A 13,429-nucleotide genomic window follows, 5' to 3' on the forward strand; every position below is an offset into this window, starting at 1 on the left:
ACATGGTGGCCAGAGTGGTTGCTTGGTTGCTATGTTGACGTCTCCAGTGGAAAGGAAAGTGTTCTCACTTCAGAGCTGCAGTCAACTACCCAACGTCCTCGCTCCTAATTCATTGACTCTTCAGTGAGTGCCGACCTGCCTTGAGCCAGGGCTTGTACTGGACATCCACTTCCACATTTGTTAGCCCATTTCAGAAGAATGGGTCCATGTCCAGCTAGTTGATCGCAGTGAATCCCATGTGTAGTCGTATTGACAGCAGCTCACTGCTCAGGATAGTCATGCAAATCAGGTTTCGAGGTGGCAGACACTGAGTCTGAGCAGGAGCCCAGCGGAGAGAGATGGGCGGCTCGCCGTGGGGGTTGGTTTTGGAGCGGCCCTCTGAGAAAAGGAGAGGGCAGGCTGGTTACAGTGAAGACGGCAGAAACCAAGTCTTAGCAAAATAGACGCTGAAGTGAATCGCATACTTTATAGGCTCTTGCCCATACAATCTCCACCACACACTCAGAGTGTGGAGCTTGAATAGATGGTCATCAAGAACCTTTCCGTCTACTTAAATGGGACTTTGAAAACCTGAGAAAAAGGCCAAAGCAGAGCTTCAGCCAACAGGGTATGCATTCTCTCAGTCCGATGATCACCCTTCAGTAGGCTGCCGCCCCATCTTGTACATCGCCCTTATGGTACTTTAGAATACATTTTTTCTTCTTCTATAAATCTACTCGAAAGTAAGGGTGGGATTTTACTCATCTCTAGCCCAGAGAAGGTGGTAATGACAGAAAGGTCAACAGACTGTACAGAGGAACACAATTAGGCGGAAGCAGCCTGCCTGGCCCTGGACCTGCAATCGCAGCCCCAGTCTCTCTCGCCGTTGTTCCTCTGGGTGCAGAGTCTGTATCTAAGTGTAGCCAAGATGAGAGGAAACAGGCCCAAGCCTACTTCCTCAAAGCCCAGACAGTTATTTAGGAGGAAATCGGACAAAGTAAGTGAAAAGTCCAAGGCCCAATAGAAGTGATCCCGTAACAAGAGCTGGGGAAGCGGGGCCTGCTAGAATGGCAGCGTGACGTGCCCAGAGGACCCAGTCCTGCTTCATTCCTGACAGCATCTAGAGAGGCAGGGCACACAGCGGAGTGAACAAGGAGCAGGCACAACGCCCCGTGGGTCAGATGCTGATAGAGCCGCATCCACTGACTCCAGCTCTGGAAGCCCAGCTGCTCGCGAAAGCGGGGGCTTTGGAGACACCAGGTCTGGGTTTTGTGCCACTTCCTGCCCCTGCAACCTGAGCCCGCCCCTTTCCCCCTCTCGGTCCTGGTCGCCAACTGTGTATGGTTGGAACCTGTCTCGTGAGACCCAGTCACTGGCTAATGTGAGCACCAAGGTGCTGATGGGTGTGAAGGCGTTTTGTGAGCGCTCAGGCGGAGTGAGAACGCGTGTCACCGCACTCGGCCATGGCGATCAGACCCTGACCCTGTGCTTTGCCTTGCAGAGGGCTGCCCTGGGTTGTGCAATGGGAACGGCAGATGTACCTTGGACCTGAACGGGTGGCACTGCGTCTGCCAGCTGGGCTGGAGAGGAGCTGGCTGTGACACATCCATGGAAACCGCCTGTGGTGACAGTAAAGACAACGATGGAGGTAGGGCTCTGACTCCCATGGGCCCCAAGCAGCAATGGAAGTGGGAGGCAGGGGGTGAAGGATGGGCATTGCTGAGCTAATAGGCCACCAACACCAGCTGTCCAGGCAAGAAGACTGGCAGGCCAGGCAGGAAACGGGACATGTGGCCTGAGTACATATCACAAGTTGTTCCATTTGAATTAATTAAAATTAACTAATGTAAATGAAATTAATTGCTGTCCAGCCACAAATGCAGAGGAGACGGCATATGGAAGAAAGAGTTTTCTAACAATTCAACCGTGGAATGAGTTGCCTAGCAACGTTACAGTTTCCTCCTCACTAGATGGGGACAAGAAGAATCTGTCCAATCCTCTTTCACAGATGCCACAGAAGGGGGCTCCTCCCGGGGAGCCAAGTTGGGTCGCCTCTGGTTAAGGTCTCTTCTGCTCTGATTCTGGTGATAACTGTCACCACGTATACTGGGGGACAACTTCTCCCCCCACAGCCTCTGTCCCTGTGGGGTTTTAATAGAAGTCGTTGATTTTGCTCTCAAGTTCTGGGGTAGACACGGGTGGGGTAAGGTGGGGGGACCTAGTCTTGTAGAACATTCATTTGCTGAAGTTGAAGGAATTTATTATTTATTTCAAATCATTTTATTGGGGGTTCATACAACTTGTATCACAATCCATACATACTTACACTGTGTCAAGCACATTTGTACATTTGTTGCCATCATCATTCTCAAAACATTTGCTTTCTGCTTGAGCCCTTGGTATCAGCTCCTTTATCCCCTCCCTCCCTGCTCCCTGCCCCCTCATGAAACCTTGATAATTTATAAATTATTATTATTTTGTCATATCTTGCACTGTCTGATGTCTCCCTTCACACACTTTTCTGTTATCCATCCCCCAGGGAGGAGGTTGTATTTAGATCTTGTAATCGGTTCGCCCTTTCCACCCCACCCTTCCTCCACCCTCCTGGTATCGCCATTCTCACCACTGGTCCTAAAGGGATCATCCATCCTGGATTCCCTGTGTTTCCAGTTCCTATCTGTACCAGTGTACATCATCTGGTCTAGTCAAATTTGTAAGGTAGAATTGGGATCATGATGGTGGGTGGGGAGGAAGCATTTAGGAACTAGAGGAAAGTTGTGTGTTTTATTGTTGCTATGCTGCACCCTGACTGGCTCATCTCCTCCTCGTGACCTTTCTGTAAGGGGATGTCCTATTGCCTACAGATGGGTCTTGGGTCCCCAATCTGTACTCCCCCTCATTCACAATGATTTGATTTTTCTGTTCTTTGATGCCTGATACCTGATCCCTTCGACACCTCGCGATTACATAGGCTGGTGTGCTTCTTCCATGTGGGCTTTGTTGCTTCTGAGCTAGATGGCCGCTTGTTTATCTTCAAACCCTTAAGACCCCAGACGCTATATCTTTTGATAGCCGGGCACCATCAGCTTTCTTTGCCACATTTGCTTATGCACCCACTTTGTCTTTAGTGATCATATCAGGGAGGTGAACACACCATGATATGAATTTTTGTTCTTTGGTGCCTGATAACTGATCCCTTCAGTTCCTCGTGGTCACACAGACTGGTGTCCTTCTTCCATGTGGGCTTTGTTGCTTCTGAACTAGGTGGCTCCTTGTTCACCGGTAAAGAAATTTATATTCTGATTCCAGTTCATGGGACTCATGCAAGGTGCTTGACATCCCCAGGATCACTCCCCTTTTTCTAAGCTGTGGGCCATTGGACCACGAGGACCACTCTGCCCGTGTATTCTATTCTTCATTTTCTGTTGTGTAAACTTGCATACATACCACCGTTATGTGCTCTACTCTACCACCTACAAGTGGTGCCTGCTTCTACCAATCACAGGAGTTTTGGGGAGATTAATAAGAAAGTGGCAAGGGGAGAAAATATCAAAACTGTTAACCCTCTCTTTCTAATTGGTGACTTACAGTTGACTTTGTCCAAACATGTTCATGTAGCTCTTATTCATACCAAAGGACATTCTGGTATACTGGATAGAGTAGGGATCGAGAGGACAGCTTTCCAAGCCAGCCTTTAGGAATATTCTATTTAGAACCATTTTACAATCTCCAGGCACTGTAAGGATTGAAAGACCAACCATGTGATACCGTACTTACTCTGCTCCATTCGCTAGGAGTTGACTTCAGCAGTCTGGAAGGAGAAGGCACTGCCTTCCACACAGGTCTTTCTCTGAGCCAGCTTTCAGTCCTTCTGTCTGTTGCCCTCCATGGGCCAAGCCAGCCTAATCCCAGTGGAATAATTGTCAATATGGAGCCTGTAGGGTTGGGCCTGGGCAGATAGCAGGCCTGTTTTCCTCCTTAGGCCTTAGTCTGTCTGAAATCTGTGGAGTTCATTGCTTCTTGTGTCTTTTGTAAATACCCAGTTTCTGCTATGAGCCCAGGCCCAAAGATAAGTCCTGGCCCTGCTCTGCAGGGACTCAAAGGAACAAGAAAGACACAGTGTGCTAATGGCCTGTGGAAAGTGCTGGCGTAGAGTTCTGTATTAGCTGTTGGGCCGGGAGGACCATTCTCATCAAGAAGGTGAGACTTGAGTGGGAGGCTCTTCCCGGAAGGAGCTGGATCTCCTTTCAGAGGGGTCAGCATGGGCACAGGCAGCCTGAGAAGCAACGAGCACCGGGGGCACAGTGTGGGTCCCTGTCTCTAGGCAAGAAAACGTATGAGCAGGTTTGCTATTCGAAGGAAATAGATGTCAGCCCAGAGTATGTGCACAGTCTCCTCAGCATACCCCCTGACCTTGCCACTCTAGACAGAATTCCAGCGACTGACATTGACATTCATGGAACAGACGAGAAGGGGAGAGAAACCACCTGGTGAAGAATTCCCTTCTCCAGAATCCAGGGTTGTGGCAAAAACCTTCAAACAGCTGCTGAGCATTTAGGCAGCTAAGGAACTGAATGTGCTTGACAAAAGTGGCAAGAGAGCAGACCTACCTTCCCTGTCACACGTATAAGAACCGATGTTGAAACAAGGCTCATGTACTCCCTCACGGAACATGTCACACCGCCGCTGTTTACTTCAGAACCAGCTCTCACCGCACGTGGCATGGGCACAGAGAGAGCCCTGCTTTGGTGGGAGAGAGGGCTGCTTCCCCTAAGGAGCACTGTTGGTTCAGATCCCAGGGGACGAGCGTCTTCTCTGGCTGTTCTGAGAAGTGCATCACAGGAACTGCAGCAGAACCACCAGAACTTTTCGATTGCAGAGACTCTCCTACTATGGAACATGTTAGGGTCTGAAGTGAGCTTTTACCTCGCTTTTTTTTTTTTTAATCAAAGCCTCACAGAAGCCCTTTAGTGTGACTTTATTCACCCACGTACCCAATGTGAAGTGAGTATCCACTCCAGGGGGCACTGGACTCGGTTCTGGAGACAGGCCCTCCAGAGAGGAAGAGGGCGCTCTCTCCACGTTTGTGAAGCAGGAAAGAGCGTCTCAGGGGAAAGAGAAACAAAATAAGCATCCATTGCCATGCAGTGGGCTAGTTGCTGTGGCAAAGCATCATCCACCCAGTCCACTGGTGCCATCAGATGCCTAGACATCCTCCTGGGACGGGGCCCTGCCACGAGCCTTGTCCTCCTGGGGCTTGCAGTCTAGTCAGGAAGGTTTCCACGTGCCGGCTTGATGAAGACTCAACCCACTGGGGAAGCCCGATCGGTGACAGTCCTTCGGCCTTGGAGTTTGAGTTGGGAAACGAGGAATGCCCTCCCTCGGGGCCCTCTCAGTTGGCCCAGCTCTCTGTCCAGGGGGGGAGTTTGGGGAAGAGGCAGAGCAGACCTGCTTTGCAGAGGGGCACCGGCTCAGGTAAAACAACCACAAGGAATTGACTCTCCCCACTGCCTATCCTCACTCACCTCCTGATCCCCCAAGACATGGGCCAAAGGGGGCCAAAGTTGGAGGTGAGGGAGAAGCTGGTAGTGTGTGGGCGTCCACATACTTGGCGCCAGATGCTCTTCAAATCAGCCAGGCACCTCCATACTGGGTTTCTGTGCTGTCCAAAGCACGGGGCTCGCTTTTGAGGGGGGACTCTGAAGGTCAATGGACACAGCCCAGGCCTTTTCCCTCAGGAAGCTCACAGTCACGGGGAAGCAAGTGTAATCTGAACAGCTCCATCCAATGGAGGAAGAAAGAAATCCTTGCCTGTATGTCAGCCAGGATGGGAGACCCAGCAAGAATCCCAGACAAATCATGTAGGGCAAAGGGAAGTAATGTTAGTGTTTCCCAGAGTGATTCTTCTTGGCATTTATGACCCAGGGGAATGGAGAAGAAATTAACCGTCCGGTAATAGGACTAGAAAGGACATCAAAGAGCATCAACATCAACTCCCCCCTAACCTCATGCACGTCACAGACAGCCCAACTGAAGCCCAGAGAGAGAAGAAGGCACACTCAAACTCATATCTGACATCCTTAACTGGACCCCAACCCCCTCACCCTTCTTCATGGCCCAGTGAGCCCAGAGCACTTCCTCCTCTTCCTGTGCTGTACATAGTGAGAGTGTTTCCAAAAACCAAACTCACCGCCGTCGCCGTCGTGTTGGCTCTGGCTCATAGCAGCCCGAGAGGACAGGGTAGAATATCCCACTGGCTTTCTGAGACTAACTCTTCACAGGAGTAGAAAGCACCATCTTTCCCCCACAGCGTGGCGGATGCTGGCGGATGCTTTCAAACTGCTGACCTTGCAGTTCTCAGTCCAACCAGTGGGGCTAGGCCCACCGAAGAATGGTAATGACCAAGTCTGTGTCATTTGATAGTTTTCAAAGACATTATGTATGTCCCCAACAACACTGAGGGGGGAGGGGTAACTTGGTGATGCCGTGTGCCATCGAAACAATCTACTGTAGTGCCCGGCATGGCAGCGTGGAACGGCTCCACAGCGTTCGCTCGGCTGTCCCTGTGAGAACAGACCACGGGGATTTTCTCTCACAGAGCAGCTGGGTCAGCTAGACCCACCGCCTTTCTGTTCATGGCTGAGCTCTTAGCTACTCGGGCCGCCAGGGCTCCTCTTGATGTCAACGTCCCCTTGCTCTCTTCTTGCCTCAAGGAAACCGAGGCTGGAAGGTCTGAAGTGTTTTGCCCACATCTCCCAGCTGGTGGGTGCCACGAGCTGCCTTCGTGCATGCAGTCTGGGCCCCAGGAGTGTGTGGCTCCCCTACAGAGCGACGAGGCCCACCAAGTCCTCTGAGAACTCCAGTTCCCCTTCTTCCCCAGTTTGCCAGGCTTAGAGCAATCCTTCTCAAATTACACTTGAATTTCAAGCTTCATTAAGAATGTTGTTGCAGTGTTTTTAGACTGTGAAAGAAAACAAAAACAGTTACGCAATATGGCTAAGTCGGGAGTCACTTTATTGGTTTGTTTTTCTTTTCATTGATGGTTGTGGCCTTAATTTACATAAACAAAAACTGATTCCGAGAGTGACTCAGTAATTCCCAGACTCCTGGTGCCTCTGTTGGGATGACCCGTGCCTCCCGATGTCATCAGGGTCAGTGAGGGGGCCCACTGGGACCAAGAGGCCCCTGCTCACTCACTCACCCTCTCCTCACTCACTGGGAAATCCTTGTGTTGTCTTTTTGACAAAGAAAGTGTGCCCTACTCCAAGCATGCCATTCATGACGAGCTACTGCACGCATCTCCTCCCTGAGTGCCCACCAACCTTCTGATGGGGATGTTCATCTCCTCCCCAACCCAGAGATAGCAGACCTGTGGCCCAAGTATGCCAGGTGACTGTGTGTAAAAGGAAGCATGCTAAGTGACTATCGCATGGGATGGTAAGGTGCCCCGGAGGCAGCAAAGCCCAATGGTGGGGATGTGCTGCCCCAGTTGGTTAGGGGCCCAAACCCTCGCTCCTCTGTTTGCTCACTGTGTGACTGTGAGGCTCTCACCTTTGCTAAGCCTGAACTCATCGCCTACAACTGTCAAATCTGCTTCCTCCCACTCCTTTCCACTTGTAATCACAGAGACATGATGCTTACTATTTTGTTAAATGAATCTGTAAATGTACAAGCATGTGTAATTGGCTTTTAAAATAGAATCATGCTATCATTTTATGGAGCTCTGCTGGAGCAGTAGGTTAGGAGTTGGGGCTGCTAACCACAAGGTCAGCAGTTTGAACCCACCAGCTGCTCCATCAGAGAAAGAGGAGGCTCTGTGCTCCCATGAAGATTCACAGTCTCCGAAGCCCGAGGGAGCCATTCTACTCTGTCCTGTAGGGTCTCTATGAGTCAGAATCAATTCAGTGGCAGTGGGTGTCTGTAATTTTATATTCTACTCTTTTTCACTTAAGATTCTAATTTATTTCCCCGTGTGATAAAACGTATTCTCAACTTTGCATTTATTAATTAAATTTTGTCATGCAAATTGTTAGCCTATTCACTGTCAGGAGGAGAGGAAAAAAGACAGGTCTCTAACTGCTCATAAAGGAAAACTGCAATGACCCTGTGTAGAGCATCACTCAGTGCTGGCAGGGCACTCTGGGTATATGACTCCCAGCGCTCACAACCACCTAGCAAGGCAGACATTTGCTTACAGGGAAACAGGCACCGAGATCTGGAATGATTAGCCCAAAGTCACACAGCAGCCCAGTAGGAGAGCTCGGAACCAATGTTTAAAAAGCAGTGGTGGCCAGAGTCATGAGTCCACTGGAATCAGACGACCGTCTCCTTTTGAGGAAGGGGCTTTTAGTAGCTTCCAGGTGTGATATCTCTTTATCATGGGTTGCAATACAGATAATTGGTGGATACAACCTGGAAGGAAAAATTGCAGGAAAACAGGAATAAAGCTCTCTGTCCTCCTTTGCCCTCCCCACCTCCCACTGCTGAAACGGAGAGTTCACCTAAAGCCATAGAATTTGGTCACCCTTCTGACTGTCTCTCAACCAAGTTTTATGTGATAAGAGACAGAGAGAAATGGACCTTTAAAAGCTCTGTATTTCAAGGAGCAGATAAAGACTTTGCAAGCCCTTTGAAAGAAGGCACAGAATTAATTATCGCAAAATGACAAAAACTTCTCCCAGATGTATACGGAAGACAGGCACACTCATCCCACCCCCACGGCACCCCAGGCTCCCCGCCCACACTGTTGGCAGCCTGTTGGTCAGCAGTTCCGTGGCCGGACTGCGGACAAAAGGAGAAAAGCCTGGCTCGTGGGCTCTCGGGCCAGGAGAAGAGTGTGACCTTCAGAGGGAAGGATGGGTGTGGTATACACTGTCCGTGGGATTGTCCATTTAAGTAGCCTTACAGACAACTGCCTCTAGTCCATACATTTCCCTAACCCGTCCCCACCTTATTCTCCTTGTGGCTCATGTTTGTCCATCCCTGTCATCTCACTTGAACCACTCGGTCACCCCCAGGAGGTATCCCAGCCCCAGCTTGAGCCAGGTTCCCACCTAAGGGACCCCCTAGCGCCTCTGCTTTCTTCTTCCCCACTGGTCTGTTGTCGCCCTCTCAGCCACTCTGCTGAAGTCTTTGCAGGTAGTAATCCTGTTGCATTCCTGTATGGGATAGAATAATGGGGCCATAGTACGTGCTGAATGCACACAGTCTTTTCGGCCTTCGGCTCCGTTTGAAGTCGAGGAAGGACTATGTGGCAGGGAATGGCCCTATATCACCCCCTCAGGCCCCTCCCTTGGGCCCACCAAACCGATGGCACTGCTTGATTTGGGATACTCAGTCACTCACTCAGCTGATGTGCTTCCTGTGCACCAGGCCCTGTGCTGGGCGTAGTGGATGCAGGCCTGCCTCTCCCTCCTAGGGAGCGAGGGTAGGGCTGGAGGCACCCCAGAATCAAAAGCCCTGATCTAGGCAGAGAGACCGGCAGCGAACAGCACCTCGCAGCTGAATTTGGAGACAGATCAGGGATCAGATTCCCGCTTGTGCAGTTTCCCTAGCTGTTTTGACCTCGGATGCATCGTGTAAACTGAGATGCATTTGTAAAGCTTCCTCATTTGTCAAGTGGAAAAGGTTAGCTGAGCCCCTGCCTCTGAGTTCTCAGCCCCATTTCTTATCCTCTCCTTAATTATTTTTTTGTTTAGTGGAGAGTTTGAATATACACCAAAGCAAACTGAATCATAGGAGGAGCCCCCCACGTGCCTTCCCCTCACCCAACACTAGTAATCAACCCTTCCCGCCAACTCCCACTTTCCCCCTGATGATTTTGAAACCAATCCTAGGTATCTTATCATTTGGAAAAAAAATACTCCTTTTTTTAAACCTCGTATCATTATCAAACCTACAAAATGTAACATGGTTTCTTAATTTCGTCAATTATCTAGTTGATGTGTAAACTTCCAGTTGTTTTGCAACTGGCACTGGGTTCGTTGGGTCCTTTCTTTGAGTTAAGATCCAAGCTGAGTGTGGTCCATCGGTCTTCAGGTCCCTTTGAAGCAGGCGGCCTCCCGTCTGTCACTTCCCTTCCCCTGGAGTTTCTCTGCCCACAGTCTGCCTCTCACTGGGGATGTGTCCGTGATGCTCCTCCACCGTCTGTGTTCCCTGAAGACCGTGGTTGGACTTGGGCTCCGTTATTTGTGCACGGGACCTCTGCTTCAGAGGCCGTGCTTCCCTGAGAGGACAGTCTGGGCCATTCTGCCCTGTTTGCTCACTGTGGAAGAAGCAGGCGTTCCCAAATGTCCCCACCTTCCCACCAGAAGGACTTGAATGAGTGCTGTGGTCACTTCGAACTTCCATAGCGTCGGCTCCAACATGCATCTGGAAGGTCTGTGGGAAATTGCTGTGTAAACTGTTAGAGACCTAATAGAGGTAGGGAGAGGTAGGGAGCCTTAGTGGTATAGTGGTTACACGTTGAGCTGTCAACTGCAAGGTCAGCAGTTCAAAACCACCAGGAGCTCCAGGGGAGAAAGATGAGGCTCTCAGCTCCCATCAAGAGCTACAGTCTAGGAAACCCACGGGGGCAGTTTCACCCTGTCCCTGTCGTATAGGGTGCTTATAAGCCAGCATCAACTCAGTGGCAGTGGGTTTGGGTTTTAGTGTGTGGCATAGCATTATTAAAAGGCAGTGAAATCCTTATGGTCTGCCTTCCCTTGTTCTATTCCTCAGTAATTGTTACATAGAAGGAGGTTATGGTAAAGAGGAATTTTCTTGTATGCCACCTCTGATGGTCTTATAGCCACAGAAAGTGTAAAAACGTATGAAAACCGAAGAGTGAGCCCAAGGAAAGGGGAAGACAATATCCTGTTACAGGCAGGAAGCCTGCAAGCCCCAGAAAGACAGGGCAGTCCCAACGACTTCCAGCTTCCAACGATTCCGGCATCACGTAAACGCATGAGCTTGATCTCACCACCTCCATTTTACAACCGGGGTCAGTGCTGGAGGATGGATGTGGACTAAGAGTCCTTTACTCTGGCCACTCCCACTCCTTTCCCTCCCCATCAGAGGCCTCTGCTAGGTGCAGCAGTCTGGCACCTCTCCCAGCCTCCAGCAACCCCAATAGCCTCTTGGACATTTTCTTAGTCCTTCACTGTCACCAATTAAGAAGAGCAAGGGGTGGGGGCCACTTCAGGACTGTGAGGCAGAAGAAATTTCTAGAGAAAAAATATGCACCTTCTCAAAAGTTGGGGTTTAGGGTTTAGGAAGATTTTAATGAAAATTTAAAGAAGAGGAATAACCTACACACACACTCAGTTTTCCTGTTATTATGGTTGATTGCTTTCCTATCAATGGAAAGAACAAATTCTAGTGAATATGAGTATTTTATAAGCCAACCAACTTATGAGTAAAATTTGTGATCTGTGAAATACTTAGAAAAGGTACGTATTTCTAAAGTAGCCCAAAGGAGAGAGATTCCTGAACAACATGTAGAGAGCGGCTTCTCGTCCACCCCCAACTGCGCTTTCCTGACCCCAGGACATAGCTCTCCCTTTTCATCCGAATCTCCTGAGATCATTGCTGCTAAGAACATGAAATAGCAGAGATCGCCCCTGACTGTAGGACAGCCACATGCGTCCTCTCAGGCTGCCATATGGTGCATTTGAAAATAGGGGGAGGGCTTTGCCCCAAAGCTAGTCTCATAAATGACAGCCTTTGATAATAATTTTGTGGACACTAGTCACTTTGAAAATATCTCTCTTCACTGTGATGGTTTGTGTGAGGGCAGGTTTGGCGCACACCCACTACTCCGCAAATACTTGCTGACTGAATAGAAAGCGCCAACTTAAAAAGGTAGACCAAATTCTGGGCTCGGCACTAATGCGTGCATGGCATACAGTGAACAAGTCCACCTTCTGGGTCCGTGTGGTACCTCCATTTCGTAGGACCCCCATCTGCAAGCCCCTGAAGTCTCCACTTCCCTGACTTGCAGGAGTCTTGTCATCGCCATGTTTGTGAAGTTCAGTTCTCTAAAGCAAGGGCAGGGTGGTTCAGTGGTCGAATTCTCGCCCTCCATGGGGAAGACCAGGGCTCTGTCTCCAGCCAGTGCACCGCATGCCCAGCCGCCGCTGACGCCGGACTCAGTGGAGCTTTGTGTGTGGCTCTGGTTCTGAGCTCACTTTCTCAGAACTTCCAGATGAAGATGGACTGGGAAGAAAGCCCTGTATCTATTCTTTTTAATCTGCCAGTGGAAACACTTATCAATCGCTGCAGTTTGATCTGCCATGAGAACCCAAGCTTTTCACAAAGGTCTTCAAACTCAGATTTATACAACCAAAACTGCCCGACAACTCCAAGAAGAGAAATTAGCCTGAAACATGGCTCTCCGGAGCTCAAAGAGCCATTTACCTCGCAGAAAGAAGCAAGTCCCGACTCCTCCACTGGACTTGCTTAGGGATCTTGGCCAAGTTCCTGTAGCACTTTGAACCTTTGGTCCCCTCTCTCAAACGAAGGGCTTGACTTCATTGGGTCGGGAATACTAACACTTAGCACGGTGCCTGGCACCAGTGAACAGCTGTGACTTATCGCCATCATTCAGTTAGTGTCAGTAGTAACGGTCGCCATCATTCTTGCCCAGCCTTCCTCACAGACGGATCCCAGAGCAGACCTCCCTCCTCGGTAGGACGTGGTCCTCCCAGGTGCCTTAGAGGCCAGTGTTTATAAAGAGGTAAAAATCTGGTTTCCAGAGACTGCTTCGGTGGTAAACAAGAGCAGGCAAGAGCTAATCAAATTTCAAATTAGCCCTGACTTTTCACGGCCCTTCAATTGTGCTAGCTGATTTAATGGTCAGCATCCCCGCTCGCTGGGATTGAATAATGGAGCATTTCTGCAGAGTTACGGATGCGGCAGCTGAATCTGTCATGCCAACATCAATAGCAGAATGCAAACAACCCTCAGCTGGGTTGTGATTATGTGTTTAAGCGATGCCTGTCAGGGGCAGCCAGAGAGAGTGGGGGAGCCCGCCGGCTACAGAAGACAGGTGCCTTGCTAGGCAATTGGTACATTTAGGAGAACCTGGGACAGGAGCCATGCTGCAGTGAGAGGCAGCCTTTCTCCCATAACTCAGACTGAATTCAGCAGGCGAGCAGACCAAGGGAAAGTGGCCCTCAGTTCAGTGAGCAAAGTTCTAGATTCACAGTGGTGAAGGGGGACTGCCACTTTACTGAGCACTTACTATGTGCCAGCTGCTACGCTAGCATTGCGGGCATAGTACTAGGCTCTGTGCTTACTTAACAAATGCATGCCACCCGTTCTCTTTATTTATTTATCTTTATAAAAAATCATTTTATTGGGGCTCATACAACTCTTATCACAATCCATACATACATCCACTGTGTCAAGCACATTTGTACATTTGTTGACATCATCATTCTCAAACATTTTATGGCTACTTGAGCCCTTG

At 49.7% G+C, this 13,429-nt stretch overlaps 1 protein-coding gene across 1 annotated transcript in view; it reads left to right on the top strand.

Annotated features, from left to right (window-relative positions):
• Positions 1 to 13,429, top strand: part of LOC101654740 (teneurin-4) — a 278,141-nt gene that overhangs the window by 148,404 nt on the left and 116,308 nt on the right. The window contains exon 12 of the mRNA XM_045293084.1: positions 1,481 to 1,627. Within this exon, the coding sequence (XP_045149019.1) occupies positions 1,481 to 1,627 (147 nt within the window). The remainder of the gene's footprint in view (positions 1 to 1,480; positions 1,628 to 13,429) is intronic.

Source organism: Echinops telfairi, unplaced genomic scaffold, assembly GCF_000313985.2.
Source record: "Echinops telfairi isolate 266 unplaced genomic scaffold, ASM31398v2 ScPeMD7_1713;HRSCAF=2227, whole genome shotgun sequence".
Taxonomy (NCBI): domain Eukaryota; kingdom Metazoa; phylum Chordata; class Mammalia; order Afrosoricida; family Tenrecidae; genus Echinops; species Echinops telfairi.